Raw genomic sequence first — 25,981 nt, 5'->3', positions numbered from 1 at the left:
ACCTTAATTAAAGCTATTAATTCAGCTTTGTTACTGAATACATTTAAACCATCTATGAAAAAAATAAATTTAGTAACGGCCTTCTTTTACCTTCAGGTCGTCTAAACTATTCATATCCAGGATCCGATAGCTCTCTGCTTATTAATGGTAAGTGATAATTGATTTACCCTAGTGAAGTGCACAGAAATGAAACAAGTTAGTTCTAGATGAGAAAATATAATAGGTATGCTTTGACAAGTGGAAAAATGACATTAGTTTGTTCTGTAATGATAATTGTAAGTTGCTATTAATTTGTTAGCTGTATAATGAATAATTATTTTCCTCCAAATTGTGGCATTAACTTTTTTAAACGTTGAGAACTAACTTGTTCTCTGTCTTGAAATTGGTGACAGAATAAATGAGAATCTCTAATGATACATAAAGAATGGTTTAATCTACCATTAGATTCTGTAGAGTGACCTTTGAAATGTCAACATGAAAACCATTTCCATGTAGTTAGAAAAATGTTCCAGGAGAAAGGGAGGGTAATCAGAGATCTGAAACCAGAAAATGCAGCCTGAGACCACAGGTCTTGACATTGTAGAGGACAAGGTCATTCACTATTTGCTGTCTAATGAGAACAAGAAAAATGAAGTTTTATTGACCTTCACAGTGCCCTTGGTAAATTCTCCTTTCTGGTTCTAAATATTGCCAGTGGGCTGTTGAGTCTCTTTTATGTGCATATGCTGCAGCAGATTAAATTTAACAAGGAAGGGGCATCTCCTCCTAGAAGGAATTGAGTCAAAAAATGTCTGTTTTGTACTACTATAGTTTAATTAGGTGAAATACCAAAGTCTTATTTACTTCTTTTATACTTATTCACTATTGAATATGGATTTTTAATTGTGCTCACAGTGCCTTCCATCTGTCAAAGCTCATTGTAAGTCCCACCATCTCGAAGACATGTTCTTGGCTGAATAGCTGTATTCTCATTATTCCAAAGATAAAACAAAACAAAACAAAAAAAACAACAAATTTTGTACTCCATGTCTATGGTATATTGTGAATGGAGGATTAAAAATTAGTTTTAGGAAAAAATTATTTTTATGACTGAATCTACTTTTGGTTAATATTTGGTATCAGTATTCTGTAGAACATAAGATTGTCGAGCCAGTAAAAGTTAAAAGGAAATTTGATTTATAAGAGTTGCCATGGGTGCATTAGATCCTCTGAAGACTGTATGATTTATAAAATCTCATTTATTCATCAGACTTTGGCCTTTTCATGCTACAGCTACCAGAAATAATACCAAAATATAATATTTCAGTATAAGTGTGGGTAGACCAAAAACCAAACCCAGTGGTGATAATGGCATCAAGATAAGCGGGAATAATGTAAGGGTTGCCATTCTAGCAAGACTTTAGCTTTTCCTGTGGAACAAGTTTCTGAGTCTGCATGCTGGAAATGGCAGTGAACCCAGGATTTGAGATGCTGATGTGCGATCATGGGCAAAGTGGTCAACTCTTCTTTGTCTCAATTTCCTCATGCAGTTGCTAAATTAGATCCATTCCCTCTGGAGTCCATCTTTGTTGAGGTGAGACTCTCTGAACTCTCTAATGGGTTTTCCTTAAAGCTAAAATTCACTTCATTTTTTGAGAGTCTATTATTGTGAGATTGCCTCCTCTGCCCTTGCCGTTAATATCCTTTCTTTTATGAATAGATTATTTTTTGTGACCCTTTCTTGGCAAAGAAAAATAAAGGTAAAAAATAATTACTTTTTGAAATGTTATTAGTCCATAGACTCTAGAAAGGGACTGGGTGGTTTTTGCTGTTGCATACATGGAAACTGTGTTTATTAGAAAGGTATACAGGCTGAGTTTAAAAATTGTCTCAAACTGAAAGATAGGAAGATAAAGAACAAAGAGTTGTCAAAGAGGGAGAACCTGCTGGTTCCTTAAGTATAATCCTAGCGGGTTTATGACTGCCATGGTCTCAGATCTAGTGTTTACCTCAGAAGGTCATAGAACTTGATTTTATCAGATTTGTTCAAGTGTTAGTTCTTAATAATCAACCAACTAGGACCAGATGCCAGTTTATACATTCTCAATAAGGAATAAAACTAGGTAGACCAGATGCTGTAGGTGACTGACAGAGTTGTTTCTCCAATAGCAAAGTGCAGATTATAGCAGATTACTTTAAAATCATAAAATTAAAGCAAGGTGGGGGTGGAGGAAGGTTGAGACAATTTTTAATCATTTTGGTGTGGGTGTAGGCATTGCCCATTCTCTTCAGTCAGATTTATGAAACCTCTTCTATGGTGGATTGCTTCTATAGATAAATTAATCTCATTTGTGTGTTGATGTTTTAGTGACTTTACTGACAATTTAGTTCATGTTTTGGGGGTACCCATCTTATAAATCTAGTGTAAAGCGCTATTTGTATTTAACGAAGATAAACTTTGGACTCATAACTACTATCCATTTCACAGAATTGTGATGAAGATGAAATGCATGTAAATCATTTAGCATAGAGCTGCTAGGTAGTTAAAATAATAGAATGGTTAGGAATATTTGTGGCTAGGAATATTAGTGCTAATATACACATACATATTTTGGTTAGGAACATTAGCGCTAAAAATTTATAAGGAAAAAACAAAATGGGATTAAGATAAGTGTAAAAATCATCTATTGTTTAACATGCTTTTTTTGGCTGATTATTAAAATAGATAACATAAAAATTACTGTATTCGTTTTAAAATGCAGTCCTTTTGTATCTCATATCCATGCAGTCTCTCCTTAAAGCTGAAAATAAAAGCCTAGTACATTGTGTTGATTTACATTCATTATTCAACTTTAAGACTTTAAGGAACTGTAAGGAGCTCTTCTTCCCTGTCCACCATAAATTATCTATTCAGGCTTAAGAACCTTTAGAAAGGTGATTATTTATATAGCTACTCTACTTTGTCTCAACTGTAACTTTCAGAGCTTTTTCTTCCAAGCCGCTGTTGAGTTGAAAGCCATTTCTTTTTTGTTTAGATAAAAAGCGTGTGAGAACTGTTTACTCTCTTCACTTGAACATCTGAATTTTGACTATGATTTTCTTTTTTTTTTTTTTTTGACTATGATTTTCATTGTATAACTTGTTTTGAATTTTTCAAGTAATCTCAATGCTTTTTGGAAAAGAAGTAGGGTTTAAATCCTGAATAAATAAAAAGACAAAAAGATTCAGAGTAGTCTACCAGCTTCAGCAGTTTATATTGAAGTAATGTTGGGATTTGCATGTACAAAGATAAAAAGAGCTTACTCATCGAGTGGATCAAATTACTTTTTTTCCCCTTTGGCCATGCTCAATCGTCAGTTTTTATACTATGCAGTAACCTTCATATACCACTCATGACTTTTAAGAGACCCTGCCACCATAATGCAACAAATAATAATTAATAACTGTACTAAGAATGTTGTGGTGCACATTGTGGAAAAATTATTCAATCAATCTCTGTTATTAGTTGTAGAGATTTTTTTTTTTTTTTAAGAGGACATTCTTGGGCAAAATCCTTGGATGTTAAGTATATTAAAAAACCAAACTTCGTAGCTACTTTCTGCATACTGTATTAGTTTGCTGGAGCTACCTTAACAAGTACCACAGACTGGTGGCTTAATCAGAAATTTATTTCCTCAGAGCTTCTGGTTCTAGAGGTTACAAGTTTAAAATCAAAGTGCCAGCAAGGTTGATTTCTTCTGAGGCCTCCTTGGTTTGTAGATGGCTATCTTCTCTCTGTGTTCACATGATTTTCCCTCTGTGCATGAATGGTGTCCTAATCTCTTCTTTTAAGGACATCAGTCATACTGGATTAGGGCCTACCTCAGTGACCTCATTCAACCTTAATTACCTCTTTAAAGGCCCTGATGTCAAATACAGACCTACTCTGAGTTTCTGGAGGTTAGGACTTTAGCATATGAATTTTGAGGAGGGAACACAATTTATCCCAGAACAGATACTTTTTCGTAGTAAATTTTATGTAATAGGTATATAGTTAGAACATCCATTTTATGGTTATGAAAAGCAACTGACTCAGTTTCTCAGCCAAGTCAGAAAGGAGTTCTAAATTTGGGCCAGACTTACCTCACATTCCTGTGGTCTATCTTGGTGTAGCTTTGATACAGACACCAGATTGGAAGGTTAATTTTCCTTTTACCCATCTTGAAAACTTTTTTGCCTTAGACAACAAACAAGCATTTGCAACCACCTCTTTATGAAAGTGCTTGTGCTTGGTGCTTTTTTTCTCCAACCTTCCATTCCATTCCATTAGTTCATAGGATTAACTGCTTCAGAAATGAAATTCTGGCAGGGAAAGTTAAAGAACAACTGTAAAATATATTAGATTTTAATAAATTCATGTATGTATTTCCTTTTCTTTGTGGATTTCTTTCACTTGGCAGCATCCACTAAAATATTTGCTTGTCCCAGAGGAGATTAGTTAAGAGATCTTTTTTAAAAAGGTTAGCATAGAACAATTCTTAATTATAGTTCTTTGGAATGAAAGGAGGAAGATTGTTTGCTTAAGGGGGGTGTAGTACACAGAAATCCATGAAAGTGGGGAGGGTATAATTTACCCACAAGAAATGTAGATTATAGTTACTTACTGAAAATGTATATAATGTGGTTCTAGTTGCTACAATAAGAAGAATGTTGAAAGATGCCTTGGTGAAAAAATATATTGTAAATTCTAAAGTGCTCTGCAGTTGTTAGCCTTAGAATAGTAATGAAAAGCTTAGAGTAATTATTGAAGACAACCTCAGAATATAGACACGGTTTATTTTTGCAGAAAGGAAGAAATTACTACTTACTGAAGATCATGACTGTGTGGTCATCATGTGTATATAGGGTATCTTTTGTTATTCACTCTTCAGCTCTCCATTTTTGTAGAAAACTGAGGGTTAGGGATGTAGAGAAACTAGAGTGCCATTCTCTACCCTTTTCTAAAATAGCTCTTTACAAATAATATCTTTGTCTCTTCTTTATTGTATCGTATCAGCATTCTTTGACTATTGTACGAATAAGTTAGTATAAACACAAGCCAATGTGACATGTGAAATTCCAACTACTAGGCATATATTTAAAATAATTTTGTGACAGGGAGTCAGTCCATTACATTAGGGGTTGATTTATAAGATCATTTAAAATAATTCTTTGCATCTTTGTTGGATTGTATGCCCTGGTCTTTATGATGATTGTCTGCTTTTTGGTTCTATCAACTTTATTCTTTTGTTAACAGATTAATTCCTTTTAGCTTCAAGCCTTTGACTTTTATCTTTTTTTTTTTTTAAAGATTTTATGTATTTATTTGACAGAGAGAAATCACAAGTAGATGGAGAGGCAGGCAGAGAGAGAGAGGGAAACAGCTCCCTGCTGAGCAGAGAGCCCGATGCGGGACTCGACCCTAGGACCCTGAGATCATGACCTGAACCGAAGGCAGCGGCTTAACCCACTGAGCCACCCAGGCACCCCGACTTTTATCTTTTTTAAATGATTTACTAACTTAACTAATTTCCCTACATACTTTTTTTTTTCAGTCCTACTAAAAAAATCAGTTATATAACATCTTTGAATCTGAGTCCTCTACGCCTGTTTTTTCTAAATAGAATTGCTATCTGTTTCTCACCTTGGGGGCAATGAGAGGGAGATGGTAGAGGTAGAAGGTGGGCCAGATTAGCCTGAGTATGAGCAGTCTTTCATTGCCTACTAAAATCTAGTAATATTTTATCCTTCATCTTCTTTATAAAAATGTTTAGGTCTTCTCATGGAGGAAAGGATGTTTTTCTTTAATATAGAATTTGTTTTTAACATAAGTACCAAGAAGAAAACAAAAAAGGGGTATGTCCACAAGCATAGTAACATAGTTAATAAATGTAAATAGTACAGAAAGGGATAAATCAAGAAGTGAAATCCTTCTTTCCTTCCCCGTGCCAGTTTTTCTCTCTAAGGTTCTTGTGGTTGTTTTTAGAAAAAAGATTTCATCATATTTCCACATACCTGCTTATGTTTTCTTTATTTTTACACGTACACAATAAGAATCGTGCAGTACACACGGAAGTACAGTACTCACGGAAACTACGTCTTAGAGAGCTTTAGATATCAGCACATGACTATGTGCCAGTCTGAAAATGGCTGCATGCTAAAGTCTTTCTGTACCTTCTTTGCAAATCTAGTGTCCCAGAGTAGTAAAATGTTTTGCTTGAGGGAATTTAATGATGAATATAGGGCATTTGTAAGCAATCCTTTAAAGATATTTTGGAAATAAAGTGCTTTTCAATAGATCTAATAACAACATGCATCCAGAAATTATAAAATTTATAGCTAGAATGTTTCTAGCCCATTTAGAACCTTCTTGAATCATACTAGTACTAATCATGAAGTTATTCAGGACTTATAAGTAAAAACCAAGAAATAAAAATAAAAATAGATAAAGGTATAAATAGTAGTTGTTTAAAACCCTATGGGTACTAGAAGATTTGTATTTAATAACAGCATGCATTTTTTGGAAATGTTTTTAACAGTATACTCTTTGGTAATTAAAGGGAAAATATGGGCAGGGTTTATTTCAGCAACTTAGCTAGAAGTTTTCCAAAATGTGATTTCTTAAAACATATTTAAAGGGAATTATTTTTTTAACTTTCTACTTCTTTGGATGTTTGAGAACTATCAAATAATAATGAGACAGTTGATAATCATGAGATTGGAAATCTGTCTGACATTTTCCTCAGTAAAGTGGTAAAGATCTGTGTTACAGGTACGGCATCATAATAATCTTAAGCCAAATATAATTTGAAACAGTTGGGAAAAAGGTGGTTAGTACATTTTTCACGGGTAGGATGAAGGGGCACCATTTACCATTTTGTTACTGTCTGGGTTCTGGTTACATAGGCAGCTTCATGTTATCGGAAATTCATTGAATTCTATACTTATGGTTTGTGTACTTTTCTGTATGCATGTCATGTCAAAATCTATGTTAAAAATAATATATAATTATTAACAGCATTATAATAAGTAGAAGTAAAAAAATTAAACACTCTTTTCTGTGTTCCAGAATATTACTGTTTTTTTTTTTTTTAAAGATTTTATTTATTTATTTGACAGGCAGAGATCACAAGTAGGCAGAGAGAGAGGAATGGAAGCAGGCTCCCTGCTGAGCAGAGAGCTGATGTGGGGCTCAATCCCAGGACTCTGGGATCATAACCTGAGCCAAAGGCAGAGGCTTTAACCCACTGAGCCATCCCAGCGCCCCTAATTTCCCTTTCTGATTCGGCAATTTTTATGTTGTAAGCATTGTACACCTGTAACTTATTTTCTCTTAATGTGGGAAAACATTTCTAGGTAGTTTTCAGAATTTAACCATGAATTCTTTTATATTAACCAGCTTAATTTTGTGGTACAAGATCAAAGATTGAAAGTACACATTTAAAGATTTTGAGATTTATTTGATTTTTGCCTTTAATCTGTAGCACTTACCCTTACTGAAACTATATTTTTTTTGATAAATGGAAGCTATGAGAATTTTATGTTAATTTTGTAGATTTTAGAAGTCTGCTCTCTTCAAATATCTCTTTTCTTGGAAATCTAAGCAGCATCAATCAACTTTTTAAGATTGACAGAACCAAGATTTTCAAATCATTAATTTTCCCAAACTCCATTATCATTGAAGCAGTCATAGTAATAGAATGTTCTTAAGCATCTGCTTTTATGATATCTTTGTCTTTTTAGCCTATGTCAGGTTGACTGAGAAAATACCTCCCCCCAACCCCAAATTTAAGACCTCTAGCAAAGTGAAATCCTAGCTGAAGGAAATTTTGTGTGGTTTTAATCCATTTGTTCAAGTACTTTGGTGAAATCCAATGTATCTAGTAATGGGAGAAATGTATTTTGGTATGAGACAATTTCATTTTGGAAAATACCCGTATGGTATTTCTAAGTTATAAATTCAGTTGTAACTGAGTTGCACATATTGAGCATTTATCTAGTGGGCTAAGAATTAAAACCCTGAGCAATCTGTATAATGACTTCTTAAAGGTGCTACACCTTCTAACTCAGGAATCTATCCCAGCTTCCTGTTAGAACACACTGGCCAAGCCCTCACTTGTCCCATGTGCTTCTTTTCTAGGCATCTTTCCCTGAACATTACAGCACCCCAATTTGCTACATTGCCAGGCCTGCAATGCCCTTTCCTCTGGTTTTTCCTTAAAGTCTTAAATGCCATCTGATCTTCTCCTCAAATGCCACACCCCCCTCTCTGATTCTTTTATCTGAGCCAGTTTCTTCTCCTCTGTTCTTGTTGTACCTAACACCAATAGCAGTAGGTATGCTGCATTGTCATTGTTTGCTTATGTGGCTGTCTGGCGTTTCAGGTTGCTAGTTCCATGTAGTCAGGGCCCTGTACTGTTCATCCATAGTCCCTAGCAAGATCAGGCATTTAAGCAATGTTTATTGAATAGGGTCGAGGTAATTGGACAAGCTGGGCTTTTAAGTGCCAGTTTGTTTCGGGGAAGACATTTTCTCAAAAGTTTCTTGATTTCAAGTTTGTGCTGCCACTTGTCAAGTATCGAGGGAAATACATATAAGTACATTATATACTTCTCTTCTTAGCTGTAACCTACTTGGCAATAAAATGCCAAACTTTTACTTTTCAGCATTTGGGATGTGGTGGAAAATTTGGCAAGGAATAAGAAACTTTCTCTGGCTAAAAGGAAATTGATAAATTGCCTAAAGATTTCATTTGTTATGATTTCTTTTGTTAGGTATTAATCATAAAGCCATGGTATAAAATTGCTGTTTATCTTGTAGTGTTGAAAGAGTCATGAATTAAGTATTGAAATATTTACTGAAATGCTAGTTGGCAGGGAATTCTGGGAGCATTTAAGATCGGTATGATTGGAATTGGTTTAGATCATATTACATATTACCTTAGTATCATACTAGTCTGGATCCTGGGTGACAGTTACAGGCAACTACTTCTCTTACCACAAGTAAAATTCAGTACAGCTTTACAGTGTCCTCGAAGAACTTAAAAAAAAAAAAAGTGCGTTAAATTGACCTCTCACCATCCAAATTCCTTGTTTTTGAGACATTTACTAGGAAATGAGGAATATAGTCAATTATTTTTTTTCAGTTTCAAAAACTGGTAGATGAAAGATCACAGTTGATTCTTCTGACAATGTTTGAAAGGTTGTTTTTTTTTTTTTTTCTCATTTGACATGCAGCAAGGACATATGGGCGAAGGAGAGGTAACATTACTGTTTCTAACTTTTGAATGTACCAGTTGTATTTGGAGAGGACCCAAGATTGCTCAATTTCTTACCCTTGTGGGGAAGAAGGGGAGGGGGGAATGCAATGTAGCTTTGATCCATACATACTTTATATGTCATAGTTAAGATTATAGACTTTCTAAGTTGAAGGAGTCAGAATGGTAGGATTTGAATTTGAATTGATAATGTCCCTGTATTATAAACTCAAACTCAGCTTAATTATATCTGAAGATTTATTTTACCTTTTTCTTTCTGAAAGGAATTTCTTGGAAGAAAAAAAAAAATTAAGGATCTTTAAAAGGGAAAATACGGTGTGACTAGTCTCAAATACTTGATTATATTGGAAGCTCAATTATACTTGAATACCTTATGTCTATTTTTTTCTACTAAGTCAGCATAATACATTTGGTTTAAAATGAGATTAGCTAAACAAATGACTACTCCTATAAATTTCAAACACTGGGGGGGGGAAAGCTCTAGAAATTTTAGAGAATTTTAAAGAATCATTTCTTAGAGGTTCCTGAATAAACCTGATTTTTACCAACTGTGATAGCTTTGCCTTTTTACAGGCAAGTCAGCTAGATAGTCAAATAGCTTAACTTTCAAATGCAAGTGATTTTTAAATATTATTTCGGGAATAACTTCTAATTTTGTAGGTATTTTTTATCTTCATTTTATAACTCTTGAGTGTAGTTTTGTAGGGTAAATTCATAACAAATATATTGTTATTATTTGTGTTTAGTTCAGAAAGTTGAAAGGAAAACAAGTGTGGCAACAAAGGATATTGGAGTATTTCAGTAAAGGAAGAGCACTGAAGCTCTATTTCTATAGGAGCCATTAACAAACTCCTTATGTAGTACCTAGAATTAAATTGGCCGTCTGAAAAGTGACAAAACAGTGCTTGAGAAATTCTAGTTATTTGTAGCTCAGTGTTTTGCTTATGATTTCCAAAGTTCATGTTTTGTTGTCAGGTAAATACAGGAATAATATGAACCACATTGGCATCTCTGGTCTTTTTCGCTTATATATTTTGTATGATAGGATTTTCAGACAGCAAACTTAATGTCTCATTTTTAGAATTAGATAGCACCAGTGGCAGCTGTTAATTACTCAACTAAAAGAAAATATATCTTTGCCATGCCTAAAAATCTTAAATTCTGTAAGACTAGATTGTGAAGTTGGATAACAGCATTAAATGGGTTTTGATTATATTCCATTAAGGTAGACCAAGATGAGTGCTCACTTTAAAAATTGACTTGTTTATTTTAAGGACAGTCTTAGAGTAAATTGGGTAGACTATATTATTTTGTGTTTTAAAAAAAATTAAGTGATCTAACATCTGATCGCCGAATTTAATGCTTAGTGTACATGTCTAGGTTGCCCCTTGGCCAGGGGGCCCTGCCAAGGCAATGGAGTCTCCTGCCAGCTGCTTTCCAGAGAATGCTCCCTCCTCCTATACTTCCATTTCACCTCACTGAAGTGTCTGGATCCCAGGGGGATAGTTGAGCAGCCTTCTATTTAACCATGCACTTTCTCTCTGACTCCACGGAGACTTTAAAGTGATGGGAATTCAAGAGCATATCTAAGTGATTTGTTATTCAGTGAGAAAAATAAAAGCAGTCTTATTGAATCTGCCGTTTTCCTTGTTTCTTGTGTCTGCTCAGCAGTGGCAAGGAACATTTGCTGTTAGCTTTTTTTTTCTGCTTTCTATTCCAGGTCAGTCTTCACTGTTTCCAATGGAAGATGGATTCTTGGATGATGGCCGTGGGGATCAACCTCTTCATAGTGGCCTGGGTTCACCTCACTGCTTCACTCACCAGAATGGAGAAAGAGTGGAACGATATTCTCGAAAGGTGTTTGTGGGCGGATTACCTCCTGACATCGATGAAGGTATATTTACAAAGACCCAATAATTACATAATGCCTGGACTATGGCGCACAGTCCTAACTCATAGATGGTGGTTGCTGTTAAAATAACAATCTGATCTGACTCCAAGTATCCAGTTTTGATAGCATTGTTAGCTTGTCTTATCTTTCTATCCCGGCAGGTAAGATTAGTTTACGATGGGGCGCAGGATTTTGGGATTTGGGGAACCTGCTGTAGCTAGTGATTAGACTAAATGAAAAGAGTAACTGTCCTTGGGAAACCGTCTCAAGGGACCTGTTGTGGCCAAACACGTAGTGCTTACTGTGGTTTTGTCTGTGGGTGCTGCCTTAGCCCCATTCAGTATGTTTTCTTGTTTCCTACCTGCTGCAGAAATGTAGTTAATTGAATTTTGAAATCTTAAAGATGAACTTTGGAAAAATAAACCCTTAAGTTGTACCACAAGAAAGGAAATCTTAAGAGTTTTATCATTTTCTGAGTTTGTTTTCACTTGTCAAATATTTACAGGCTTTTAAAAAGTCACACACTGTTCTTAGGCTTGTTTACAGTATAACCAAGATAGAAAGTATTTGTGTGCATAGAGTTTCAATTCTAGTAGTGGAAGGCAGATAAAAAGTATGTAATCATGCAAGAAAATATCAGAGAGTAAGTATTGAAAAGAAAATAGTGTGATATTGCACTATTTTGTGATATAACAAATATAACGATTCAGGGTATCTTCTCAGATAAGGTGATTAAGGAAAGCCTCTTTTTTTTTTTTTTTTTGATAAAGTAGGCTTCATGCCAAGTATGGAGCCCAGCGTGGGGCTTGAGGCCATTACCCTGAAATCAGGACCTGAGCTGATACCAAGAGTTGGATGTCTAACTGAGCCACCCAGGTGTCCCAAGGATATCCTCTTTAAGGAAGTAGTATTTGAGCTGAGGCCTGCATTAGGAGCCAGCCAGAGATTTAGAGGATTAGTTGTTCAGCAATATTTTCTTCGTCTGTGGGTCTAAGTGACCCCAGTTCAAGTTCAGACTAAAATTCAAGTAGCAGACCGTATAGGAACCATATATCCTTACTGTTGGTGGTAATGGTTGTTTTCCTAATCTCTTCTGCCTTGGTTTCCTAAATGGAAATGACAATAAACCAGTTAATGTTACGGAGAATAGAATAGTTTTCTCTAAAAATCTATAAGGTCTAATAATAATGTTTAATAAGCTCCAATTTAGATTAAATGTATTGAGTCACTTCATTTTCCTTAAAAGGGTCAATCTTTTGGAAGACTAATTCAAAAAAAGGTTTCAAAAATCAAAGATTGAACTAAACACAGCTCTCTTTTGTCTAATCTATGAAAAATTATCTTGGGTGGAAGTTGTATTGGGATTTCAGGCTAGACTGAATCAGTCTTCATCCTGTTCTCAGAAGATCTAGCTTTCCAAAGTGTTCATGCTGGGCTGACCATGTGATCACAGTATTGGCCTCTCTAATAAGCTCCTGTGTGCGGCCTATTCTTTTCTTTGCCTGGAATCCTCATTTTCCTTAGTGCTATGGATTCTTGGGTCTTTGACCCTTGAAAGTCAAATCTTTAGCACAGATGGTGTTTAGTGAATGAATTATATGCTTACACACAAAAAGAGAGCAAAGACTGAATTTTGTCTGACCTTGCCTGGAGTAAAGTCCTTCTCTGGCCCAGATAGTCTCTATCTTTTTGGAAAATTACTGAGCAATCTTAAATGTGCAATTTCTAAAATTTTTAGAGGCACAGGTAAATATGACTAGTCTGGCAAAGAAGATGGTTTAAACAGCAAAATTAATGGGAAAAATGATAATCATCAAGCATATTGATAAGTCAGTAGCAATTTAAGTAGACAGATCTTTCTACTATAATGTGCAAGATGTATTCCTGGAGAATGTTGTGTTCTGAAGAATTATACACTAAAGATTATAAGGTTTCTGGAGAAATAGGGTAGGAAGCAAATAATTCAGAACCCAATTACCTTTGTACTGGAAGCATTAACAAAAAGAATTAATACCTTGGAAATGACTTGGACAATTTAAGCAAGTGGCTCAGTGTGGTTAGAGGCTGCCTTAAGGAATACTGAAAATACACAAAACCAACAGAGCAGAAATGCTGGCTTACAGGCTTGGAGGCAGTGCAGATATAACCTGGACCTGGGAGCATGTGAGGAAGTGCACACTCCCAGGAGATGAGAGCCCTGCACAGGTGGGATTGTGCCTCTCTAGTGTGGGAGCCCTGGTTGTTGTGCTCATTTTTCATTTTCTTTTGGGAGAGTAGGAGCATGGCTGCCTGCATATCAGACAAGCCTAGGGGCTTTTTCTTTTCTTGATGAATGTTAAAATTCTACTCCCACTAGTTCACCTTCCCCAGGAACAGTGATTTGCAAACCAGTACAACTTCCAGATTATGGTGATTTCATTCCACTATTTACCAGTCTCTCTTACATGAGCCAGATGATATTACAGAAATGGGCAGCAGAGCAGAGCAGACTGTACTGTTTCACAATCTGGAGGAGAGACAAACAGTTCTACCATCTTGGGACTTGAACACATTACGATCTCTTCTTTTCCTCTGTCCTTCCCTCCTCCCAGGTCCTATCTATACATGCTTACCTACTCCTTCCAGAAGTTCTTCGGAAATTTATTTTTCCTATAGTCTACTCATGAATCCGGTCATGAGGAAATGGTACAGGCTGGGAGTTGTCCTACGGAATGAATGGTCTCTATACTTTTAGGACTGTCAAAGATACAAAAGATAGGAAAAAATGAGAGGCTGTTCCAAAACCGAAGAATACGGATACCTTAGGGACAGAACATCTAAGTGTATCATGTGTTCTGGATAGGATTCTGATTGAGAAAGGAGAAAGAGATACTGTTGGGATAGTTTGAAATTTGGATAGAGTCTGTGAATTGGGGGGTAATAGTGTATGAATACTGGTTTCCTGATTGGGAGGGTTACATGATAGTGTATGAGGAAGTGATCTTGCTTTGAGCAGGTGCCAGTGGTTGTATTTCTGGATTATAGAGTGTCATGTAAGAAAAAAAAAATGATAGGTAGATAGGTAGGTTGATTCATGCATGCATAGAGATAGAAAGAAGGGCAAGAAAGAAGGAAGAAGGGGAAGGCCGGCCAGTGTGTAAAATAGTAATAGTTGAGGGATCTCGGTGAAAGGGATTTAGGAGTTCTTTATATTACTCTTGTAAATAGTGGTTTTGAAACTGTTTTTTCTAAACTACTTTCCAAAATGATTATAAAAATATTTAAATTTATTTATTTTTTTTGCTTTGCTTTGTTGTTCGTTAGATGAGATCACAGCTAGTTTTCGTCGCTTTGGCCCTTTGATTGTGGATTGGCCTCATAAAGCAGAGAGCAAATCCTATTTTCCTCCTAAAGGTAATCCTCATGATTCAATATACATGTACAGTGTGTCCTGATATTGTTTAGTGTTTAGCCTTTTCATAAATGTTTACTGTCGCTGTAAGATTTTTCATTGTTAAACTTATATTTTCCCAAATGTGCCCTTGAAATTTATACCTAATACATACTTTTGGTTCAAATTTAATTTGACTTCAAAAGATGTTCCAAGATACCAAACTGAACTTAATGTTGATCCTATCAACATTATTCCTACATCAGGTAGGAAGATGTAAGTTTTCTTAACCTTTTTTTACTCTTTCCCTTAGTTTCAGCTTATATACTTCCTTTCTGTTGAAGAATTAAAAAAAAAATTAGGGAACAAATAAGCCTTTTTTTCTCCTTTTTATCAGGCTATGCATTCCTGCTCTTTCAAGATGAAAGCTCTGTTCAGGCTCTGATTGATGCATGTATTGAAGAAGATGGAAAACTCTACCTGTGTGTGTCAAGTCCCACTATCAAAGATAAGCCAGTGAGTGCTGTCTAACATGAAAATAGCTTTTTGTTTTTTGCTGTCATCTCTGCTTTGTTTGAAAACCCACAGACATCTTGATGTATCTTTTAATTGACATGTTCGTAACCTACTTACAAACTGCTATTGTTGTCAACCTAACATTGACATTCTATGTTATTTACACACATTATCTTACATTGAATTTTTTGGTTAATTAAGATATTGGTAAGTCTTTACCATTAAAAAATTTAACTTGATAACGCATTTGATAAAGTAGCTGAATTTCCTTGAATAATAGAACCCCCAAATCACAAATAGATATTTGTTTGTCTTCTTCGTCTTCTTCTTCTCTTTGATCAAGATCTTACCCAATAACTATCCTTAACTTTTTGCACTTGGTACTCTCCCAAAATAAAGTGAATTATGCATATACAGAAATGTACATGGCATACTCTTTTTTATTCTTGAAAAAGTTTTTTTTTTTTTTTTAAAGATTTTATTTATTTGACAGAGATCACAAGTAGGCAGAGAGGCAGGCAGAGAGAGAGAGGAGGAAGCAGGCTCCCTGCTGAGCAGTGAGCCCAGTGCGGGGCTCGATCCCAGGACCCTGGGATCATGACCTGAGCCAAAGGCTACTGAGCCACCCAGGCGCCCCAAAAATGTTTTTCTTTTTTTTTTTTTTTTAAGATTTTATTTATTTATTTGTTAGAGAGAGAGCGAGCACAGGCAGACAGAGTGGAAGGCAGAGGCAGAGGGAGAAGCAGGCTCCCTGCGGAGCAAGGAGCCGGATGCGGGACTCGATCCCAGGACGCTGGGACCATGACCTGAGCCGAAGGCAGCTGCCCAACCAACTGAGCCACCCAGGCGTCCCCAAAAATGTTTTTCTTTATCATAAAATTTAGTCTTTAGGAATAGTAGCAACCAGCCTGTTTTTTCAAATCTGACAAATCAACAATTTATTATCACTCAGCCAGATCTAGTAATGGGGTACAGTTCAGAATGGAGGTGCCTGTGGGTTCAGCTCACACAATAATTAATGGAGTTCCTCTTGGTGTCTTGGGATTGTCTAAGTCTGGAATGCTTTTCCCAGAGTTCCCATGGCCTAGATGGTAATTATATTTGACCTGTTTATGTTCCCTTGCAGTCGCCATAGGTATTTGAGTGTGGGACCTCTGGCTTAGGATTTTGTTGTTGTGCATATTAAGAATATCCTACTACGAGCCCATCTGTAGCCTTCGGTTTGGGCATTTGTAATAGTAAATGCAAACAATTAAAATAAGGTACACGATTCTTGGTTGACTAAAGCAGTGGACACATTGAAGTGTTTTATCATAAGTTTAGTGTAGATATCAAAATTTTTACTTTGAAATGCTTTTTGAAATAATGCAGCAGATTTATTAGTATCAGGAGTAGTTTGCACTTGTAGGATTGGGCACATAATCCTAGCACTGTATTCTGATCAGCATTAAATACGGTGATAACTTAAATTATGTGGATATTGGAGGATTGAGTAGGATAGAAGCCCAAATAATTTGAGAAACAGCTAATTAACTTACTAGTAATTAAGGACATATTAGTGATTTAGCTTATAATAGATAATAAAAATTGAATTTTCAACTTTCATTCACTTAAAAATGGTTCATTTAAAAAAATCACTTGCTCTTAAAAATGAGATGAAGGGGGACGCCTGGGTGGCTCAGTTGGTTGGACGACTACCTTCGGCTCAGGTCATGGTCCCAGAGTCCTGGGATCGAGTCCTACATCGGGCTCCCAGCTCCATGGGGAGTCTGCTTCTCCCTCTGACCTTCTCCTTGCTCCTCACTCATGCTATCACTGTCTCTCTCTCAAATAAATAAATAAAATCTTTAAAATAAAAAATGAGATGAAGGGTTAGGCTATGCTATATGTAAGTCTTCTAATTTTTATTGATTTATAATGGTGTGGATTATTGTTGCTCTTAGAATAAAATACTCTACAATAATTTTTAACTTATTTCCTCATAAACTGTCTGCATTAAGAATGAGACATTAAGGTTTATCTGCTCTCTAGGTACAGATTCGGCCTTGGAATCTCAGTGACAGTGACTTCGTGATGGATGGTTCACAGCCTCTTGACCCACGAAAAACTATATTTGTCGGTGGTGTTCCTCGACCATTACGAGCTGGTAAGAAACAAACAGAACTACCCTCTTCACCTTTTAGCATAAGAAATACCTTATAAAGGTTTTTAAGAAAAATTCTCCACAAGCATTTGAGTTAATGTCCAAGAGCGAGAGTTCTAGAATCAAAGTATCTGGGTTTGAATTCATGTGCTCTGCTCCCAGTTAAAAGTTGAGTGATATTGGACAAATTATTTCCTCTGATTTTCAATTTCCTCATCAGTCAAATGGAGTAGTAAGTGTATCTGCTTCATATAGAGTTGTTCTGAGGATTAAGTGGGAAAAAGTGGTGCCAAGTGCTTTGTGTGGTGTTAGAGAGCACCACTCTCATCATCGTCTGGAAAAACCCTTCAAGAATAGATTTTATGTCAAGAATTTTAGGGTTTGTTTCCCATGGCCTCATTTGCTTACCAGTTCTTTACTGAGCTCTGGAATATAGTAGGGTTTTCTAGCAGCAGTGTATCGTGTTTTTTAGAGTAGTATTTACAGGTAAAATTTCATCCCAAACTTAAAGTAAAATGAGGCTTATTGGTATAAGTGAGAAAAAGAACATAAAATGAACAAGAATGCAGTTTAAAATTGTAACATTTCTGGAGAAGATGATACATTCATTATTTCAGGTTTTAACATAAAAAATTGGTGAATAGCTAGACTCTAGGGAAAGGTAACAAAGGTTTGAAGGAAATCAACTAGAAGGACCTCCAGACAAGGTCTGTAAATCCATTTTCTAGCGTTCACATGATTGTTTATATTAAGTAATATATTATTAACCATAAATATATGGTGGCAACATGGTATAAAGCAGACAGACCAGGGTGCCAAGCCCAGCGCTATCACTTAACCATCTGTGGCTCGATTTCCCCAGGAAATTACTACCTACTTCCTAGGGTTGTTGTGAAAATTAAAAGAGAACATATGTGAGGGTTGCTGGAGGGGCATGGTGGGACGGATGGGGTGGGTGGGTGATGGACACTGGGGAGGGTATGTGCTATGGGGAGCGCTGGGAGTTGTGTAAGACTGTTGAATCAGAGACCTATACCCTGGAAACAAATAATACATCATATGTTAATAAAAAAAAAAAAAGAACATATGTGAAACATCCAGTAGAGTTCCTGTCCTTACTTAAAAGATTAATGATTGATTTATTAATTATTATAAGGTCGTGAGTTCAGAATACAGATGAACTGCTTTAAATGAAACCTTTGGTGAACTAGATGGATTTTCCTGATTTCAGTAACCTATTTGCTCCTATCTCATTTAGTGGAGCTTGCCATGATAATGGATCGTCTGTATGGAGGTGTGTGCTATGCTGGGATTGATACCGACCCTGAGTTGAAATACCCAAAAGGAGCTGGGCGAGTCGCATTCTCTAATCAACAGAGTTACATAGCTGCTATCAGTGCCCGCTTTGTTCAGCTGCAGCATGGAGAGATAGATAAACGGGTAAGTCCTAGATTATATTTTGGGGAGTTCTAGGAATGGCCCTCAGTGTGTCATTACCAAGATTGGAATGGGGGGATTTTATATGACAGTAAAATTAGCAGCTGACAGTATGTCTCTATGACCAATTAGGTGTGTGCTTTGTAATACATCTAAGGATTCCTACAAATTTTTTCTATCCCTTAGTGTTTTGTGTAGCCTAACACAACACTGTATCAATTTACTCGGGGCAATTTAATCTCCTAAACTAGCACCTCTATTCATTAATTTATTTGGTTAGTCAATCATTCAGTAAATATCATTATATCAAGTACAAACATCAATGTCCTTGAGATCTCCTGACTTTTTTTTTTAAAAATCATGAATACCTCAATAAGCCCTATTTTTCCAGTGCACTAGGTAACAAATCACTGAATGAATTCACTTGTAGGGCTGCATATCTTTGAAATATTTCATTATAACAGTTTAAATAGAAGAAATCATCTTTTTATTTGTAGTGTATTCTACCACCTGAAATTAGGTAGTAATTAGCATTATTTTTAGCACTTTAAATTCCTCTTTGTTGGTTAAGCTTCTGAATTAAAAAGCTGAAGAAAACCTCAGAGATAGTATCCTCCTCTGTTTTCTAAGGTACTGTTTTTGAAACTCTGTATTCATCTTATTTCTTTGCATTCATAGATTATTTCTTATCTTCGCGTTTCATGCATTCAGCAAATGTTTTAGCCCCTAGGACAAGAAGTCTCTGTCCTCAGTTTATGTTCTGATAGATAGAACTGTATCCTATACCAAAACTACTCAAAGTGTGCCAGCAGCAAATGGTTACTAGCTTGTGGTAAGATAGGAATTTACACCAGAATGTGAATCAGCTACATTAGTAAGCATAATGTTTAGTTCAGCTGACTTTTTTTTTTTTTCCTCCCCGTAGAAAGACCCTCTTGATGATAGAAGCAATACATTGATTTATATTCTGGTGTCAGCTTCCTATTTCATGGGAGACTGGCACTTTCATTAGGACTGACTGATATCAACACTCTGAGGCATTGTGCTCAAAAAAGTCTTTTTTGATTGATTGTACTGTGCTGTTCTCAATTCATTATGTAGAAACTATCAAGTCAATAGTGGTTTACATTTATTGCTTATGTTTCATTTCATGTATATTCTACTTCAGTGTCAGTGTAAAATATAAGATGATAGTGGATATCATAGTATATTGTGAATCTTTAAACAGAAAGGTCTAGATTCTATTATAAACACAGGAAGAGGGCGAGACAAGTTGCAGAATACATTAAACAAGCCCACTTGTTTTTTGTTCACACTAAAAAATATCTACATCCACATGTGCAGTGTCTTCTGCCTCGCTGCTTCATCCCAACAAAGGTGTCAGAAGTGTAAGGTTAGTTATTGGAAATGCAGACTTCATTTGTATTCCTCTGCGATCAGATCTTTGACCAGTGTTCTTGCCACTCCTTCCATGTTAGAAAATGGCCTCGGGGCCAGAAGGCTGATGCTCTAGTTTCCTCTGCTCTTCCTGTCTTCATGTCACTCATCTTCTTTAGTTCACGGCTAACCTTTGTCAGGATTCCTTGACAAGAGCTGGATGGCACCAGAGGTAGTGATGACCTGGTATAAGGGAATTTAACCATGAGCCTCTCCAAGACTAAAAATAGCCAACTCTTTTCTCACTGGTGAATTAATAGCCAGGTTATTTTTAATGCTTGAGAGACTCCATTGATAGGTTGGCCTACTGAACACTGGAACAGACCCAGTTTTATAAATCCACCTCTCACTTTTAGATAAAAGTCAACCATTCTCACTGACAACTGAGCAGGGTTTTAGATTGTGAATACTATGGCTGCATCTTGTTTTCTCAGAGTTTTGAGTTTGTGATTATAACCCAAGATATGTACACTGTAAATAGAAACCCTGACCCAGGCTTTATTACAACTTAGAAGTTTCTGCCGCAGAAGCCGGAGATCTTCCCTCTGATGTGAATATTGAAGTGCTGTTTTGTGGAACTGGGAAGCTCTTAGTTGGTTTGTTTAAATTATATTTCCACGTATGACAAAAATCCAGATCCACTAGTTAAAGTGACAGTTTGTGTCTATAAATAATCACATGTGGGTTTAATCTCATAATGTTCTAAACAGTTGGCTTCTCTTTTTTATTTCTGGTAGAATCCCACTGTCCTTTGAAAAGTGGCTGTTTAATTAGACAGAAATGTAAAATGATGGGCATGAAAGCCTTGCCAGGTTCGTAGAAGATGGATTATCTTAATTTCAATAAAAGAATTATTGACTCTTGTCTTGCAGCACCCTGGCATATGTTCACTAGGACAGTAGATGGAAATGTACACACCATAGTCAGAGTTGCCTGGGCCATTCACTAAAAAATGTAAACTTGTTTCTTTTCTTTTTGATTGCAGGTGGAAGTTAAGCCATATGTCTTGGATGATCAGCTGTGTGATGAATGTCAGGGGGCCCGTTGTGGGGGAAAATTTGCTCCATTTTTCTGTGCTAATGTTACCTGTCTGCAGTATTACTGTGAATATTGCTGGGCTGCTATTCATTCTCGTGCTGGCAGGGAATTCCACAAGCCCCTGGTGAAGGAAGGCGGTGACCGTCCGCGACATATTTCATTCCGCTGGAACTAAAGGGTAACTACAGTGCTCATTTTCAGGCCTCAGAATAAGTGCACTCTTCTGTTAATTCTGACCCCTTCCTCAACCTCTTCATGCTGGCATGTCCTTTTGTAGCAGCCCGTAACTTAACAATAGTATAATGAAAAGAATGACCTATAATATAGGTGTTTTGTAGATTCTTGTGTCACTGAAAACAATATGTAAGAACTCCTTTTTCATATTGCCATCGTGTTGCATGGAAGTTTTGTTCTCTTGTTTTGCTGGAGACCAAGAGGATCCAAACTTCCTGTAACATTTTCTTAGAGGAGAAAGAGAAATATTAAAAGAGAAATGAAACAATAGAGTATTTTGGGTTTTTAATTAAATTATTGTTAATAATATAACATATAAGAATACTTTTATTAAAATTAACCATGCACCAATAACACTATCAGTCTGTCCTGACAGTTTTTCCCCCAGAGAAGTGCTTTTGCCCCTCCCTCCCTCCCTCCCTTCCTTCCTTCCTTCCTTCTTTCCTTCCTTTCCTCTCTTTTTTCCATCCCCCTTTTTTATTCATTTAACAGCAGTGGAGGAAGTTAACAATTATTAACAGGAAAGAGCATGTTAAAGCAAACACAAATGCATGAGCAAGATTGAAGCAGCATTAGAACAAATTGTAAGGGTTTAGAGGCCGAATAGAATTTCATGACGCCTCAGAGTTACTACCGCATCAGAAAAAAAAATAGTAAAGTAGGCAGAGCTAGGTTTATTTTCTTTTCAACCATTTTAAAAACTTTAGAATGTAAAAATTGGGTAAATTTACTACTGAGGGGAGTGCACTTACTTATTTTTAAACTTCTTTATCTGGTCACAGCCCCAGGAAACCTACCAAAGCTAGAATTAATGACAACTGGTGGGAAAACTAGCATTTCCTCTCCTGAAGAACAAATGTATAAATTTTATTTTTGATGTTATATATGAACTCTATATCCTAATTTACTAACACTCATCAGGTGTCAGCCTTTGCTCTCCATTTTGACGTTAAAAACGAGACAAAACAGAACAGATCTAGAGATACCTCAAGGATATCATTTTTGATTTTGTGTTAGAGTACAATTGTAGCCAAAACTGGAAAATGAAAACCAATATACAAATTGGCTGCTGATTGGCTTACTTTTCGATTTAAAGTTACTTTGGGTATCTGTAATTTAGTTGTAACATAGAAAATGAAAAAAAAAAAGTTAAAAAAAAGTTAAGTAGTTGCAAAGTGTTTTGCACTGTTGAACTAAGTAACTGTGTAAATCTGTGCAAAGGTACGTATGTTTATCTTACTCTTCCTATAAAATAAAATAACATTACCGTTTCAGAACTTAGCATGGGACATAGTCAGTGTTTGAAGTGCCAACTTCATCAAGTAATGCATGCTTTATTATAAATAAAATTCTAGCTTTGAAAGGCTTTATTATGTGTTGAGCAGTATGCTTCAGGGGTAAATTTAAAATAGTCTCTTGAAGCCCTGGTCATGGAAGTAACTTTTATTTTAATCGACATTCTCTTATCAAATGCCCTACCCACCATTAAAAGGATTATTACCAGTGTGCAAAACGTTAAAAACACAAAAATCAAAATCTAATGTCAGTCTTGCTAGTTGTGCTACCTAACAGTACCATCTTGGATCCTTCAAAACCAAAGACTTGCCCCAGCACTACGGTGGAACCACCTGGCTGATGACCCCTACCGATTATCGTTAGGAAAAGCAGTCCTTTATTTTTAATACAGGCTTTAATGAAGTATATACCTGTTAAGTTCCAAAGGTCAAAATGGAGGCATATGCTGTCTAATGGTCAAACATAGGGAGCTGCTTTTAAAGAATTCCCTGCAAATATTGAAAGCAGTCATGCGAATGGAGGGTGCTCTTGTGTAGCTGGTCAGGGACTTTTTTTTCTTTTCTCCTGAACTACATAATTCTAATTGAAATGTTCATTTGCCTCTTTTTATTCTTTTAAATGCTTGTAGGTGGCTTGGGGTGTGCTATTGTGCTGTTCCTACTCAGTAAACAGGTGTGATGAGTTAACAAGAAATAACACTGTTTGAGAACTAGCTTTGAATAATAATTTTTCCCTTTGTACATGACCTGCTGAATTTCGGTACAGTGTTTTTGTAGCTAACTTATTTTGTCATGCACATAATGTATATTTGTTATGCACTACTTTTGTATATCTTGTTTTTCCAACAGTGAACATTTTTAGGCACACTTTTCACTGACGGGATATCTCTTTATGCAATACCTCAATTTTTCATATTGCAAAGAGTAGCTTTTTGTACTTTTATTACTGAGAGATCTTCATATACTTCATTTTTTAATATAAATAATTTTAATAAATTTTATTTTCTTATATTCTGCTTTTTATACATTTCAGTGCTCTGCATACATTTTAAATTATGAATGTTGTGCACTGGCAATGCTATTTTAGAGTCTGCAGAGAAGAGAAAGCATGTTGCTTAAACATCCTTCCCCAGCACCAGCTATTGGTGTACCTATAATTTAAGAAATAGTTTATGTAAAGTCACAAATTAATGAAAAAAATTCGCATGAAAATGACAGATAACACTGTAGTTCCTAAAAAGAAAAAAAAAAAAAATAAATGCATAAGCATAGGGTAGAAATTTAAAATAACAAAATTGTCTACAGCTTCTTACTAAGTTTTTCAAATTATTCATAATGCAGACATTCTTGGTGAATGTTTAGCCATTTTTAATATTAATAAATTGATGTTAAGTGTTTGATTCAGAGATGTCTGCTCTTTTAATTATATATAAAGAAAAAAAAATAGCCTGCCATGGGACAGGTGTGTAATGTTAGTATGCATGACTAATGTAAGAAATTGTTATTCTACTAATATTTACTTGTGATTGTGTGACAAGCGTGTTTACAGATTATTTGGTTACACTTCAATTTACAGGGCATAAACAATTATTATCTATTACTCTGAACTTTATTGATTACATGTCCTTCAGATTACATGGGATTGTAGTTGGGAGTTACCATGTAACTCAAAACATAATTAACATGTAATTAGTTTACAGACTTTAGAGTATCACTGCAATTTACCAAGCATGTAGTTCTAGCGCACTAGCATGGCACCAGCCATGTACTTACAATGTAGTTACAGAGTAATTACATGGTTATTTTTGCAATGTAAAATAAAGTGTTTCTGATTATTTTCTATGTAAAGGAACCCTCTCCCTTCCCCTTCTGGTCCCCACGCTTTGGTATAATATATATACTTCTCCATACACAGACCTCTGCAGAATGCAAAATAAAACTTGCAGTGAATGAATTTAGCATTTTATGAGAGTGCTGTTGGAAAGACTTGATAATTCACCCCTTTTGTTTTGAAGAGTTGAATCTTCTGTTAAAAGGTGATTTAAAACTTGAATGTGATGAATTGTGGCAAGTTAACTTCAAGTTATGTGCAATACTTATTTCAAACTTTTGAAAGATCTTTGCAGTGTAATTCTTTGTTTTTAATTGCAGACATTTAAAAATGTCATTTTCTACTGTTAAGAGTAATCCTCTTTCTTGCTGGTGTTTCTAAAGAAAAGAATCAGAAATCAATCTTTCTACTAATGTAAATTTGAGATTATTTTTAAAAATGGAATAAAAGAGGTTTTGGTCATTTGCTTTATTTTATTATCTTATTTTAAAGCTACTGTGATTGATAGCATTGTAAGAATTGGGACAATATTGTATTCAACTGTTTTATTTTTTATATTTTTAAAATTTAAAGTATAATTAGTTTTTATAATTTTCATCAGATTTTTGTTATATTTTTTGGAAGTGAAACTTTTAGCAAGTGGGTGTCTAGTTTTTACTAATCCCTAATGTTTTTTTTCCCAGTGTATTGCTCATATTATCAGAAGGAAAAGTTATTTAAGTATGTCAGTTAATTGTACTACTTGGCTGAATTTCCATATAGTTTTTACTGTGTATGGGGAGGTTGTAGTATTTATTATAGCATTTTAAATAAGGGTAATTCATTTTTTATTAAAGTCATTTTCACGTTAAGTTCCTATTTTTGTATGTTCTACTCTTAAGTTATATAACACAGTTCCTTTTTTAAAAGAGTTCATTTGTTGAAGTGCTAGTGGAAAATTAATGTTATTAAATAGTTTGCAAATGACTATTTATACCAGTATGCATATAATTTTTAAATATTTGTAATGTGAGATGTTGAATGAATAAAACTTTTAACTCAGCTTTCTTTTAATATACTTCTTTATTGTGAACATAAATAGATTATGCTTCCATGATTAGGAATGTATCATTTAAAAAGTACTAGGTGTATACTCTTGGGCCAAGGCAGAACGAATTGACATGAAAAGGTGTCCAGTCATTTAAGTACTAGTGGCAAGTGTGCATTGTTTACGTAAGTTTGTAAGTATTGGTGGGTTGTTGTCTTTGATCTGCACTATTCAGTCACATACTGCCCTGCAGAATCTTTTTTCTTTCTTTTTCTTTTTTATCTTTTCTTTTCTTTCTTTTTCTTTTTTCTTTTTTTTTTTTTTTTAGCCTTCAGTACATGTGTGTGAGGCCTCAGTCAGGATCTAAGCTAAAGGCCAAGTCACCTGCTTAAGTCCAGATGTCCAGCAAAAGTAAGGGAACATGCATCTTCATAGAGAAGGTCACTATCTGGAGGTTTAGTTTGTGGTCTTTGCTAATGAAGAGCCTT

The 25,981-nt window shown here is 35.4% G+C and overlaps 1 protein-coding gene across 4 annotated transcripts in view; it reads left to right on the top strand.

Moving 5' to 3' along the window:
* CPEB4 (cytoplasmic polyadenylation element binding protein 4) overlaps positions 1 to 25,507 on the top strand; it is a 63,641-nt gene extending 38,134 nt beyond the window's left edge. Inside the window, exons 3-10 of one of the 4 annotated variants that reach the window (XM_004737580.3) lie at positions 97 to 147; positions 9,234 to 9,257; positions 10,995 to 11,168; positions 14,469 to 14,558; positions 14,933 to 15,051; positions 17,083 to 17,197; positions 18,453 to 18,634; positions 21,054 to 25,507. In XM_004737580.3, coding sequence (XP_004737637.1) covers positions 97 to 147; positions 9,234 to 9,257; positions 10,995 to 11,168; positions 14,469 to 14,558; positions 14,933 to 15,051; positions 17,083 to 17,197; positions 18,453 to 18,634; positions 21,054 to 21,281 — 983 coding nt within the window. In that variant the 3' untranslated portion in view covers positions 21,282 to 25,507. The remainder of the gene's footprint in view (positions 1 to 96; positions 148 to 9,233; positions 9,258 to 10,994; positions 11,169 to 14,468; positions 14,559 to 14,932; positions 15,052 to 17,082; positions 17,198 to 18,452; positions 18,635 to 21,053) is intronic. The other 3 variants (XM_004737582.3, XM_004737581.3, XM_004737583.3) reach the window with 3 other exon arrangements.
* Positions 25,508 to 25,981: the final 474 nt, after the last annotated feature.

Source organism: Mustela putorius, unplaced genomic scaffold, assembly GCF_011764305.1.
Source record: "Mustela putorius furo isolate JIRA1106 unplaced genomic scaffold, ASM1176430v1.1 tig00000145_pilon_pilon_pilon, whole genome shotgun sequence".
NCBI classification, from domain to species: domain Eukaryota; kingdom Metazoa; phylum Chordata; class Mammalia; order Carnivora; family Mustelidae; genus Mustela; species Mustela putorius.
The sequence above is the reverse complement of the archived record's forward strand: the minus strand, read 5'-3'. Positions and strand labels throughout refer to the sequence as shown.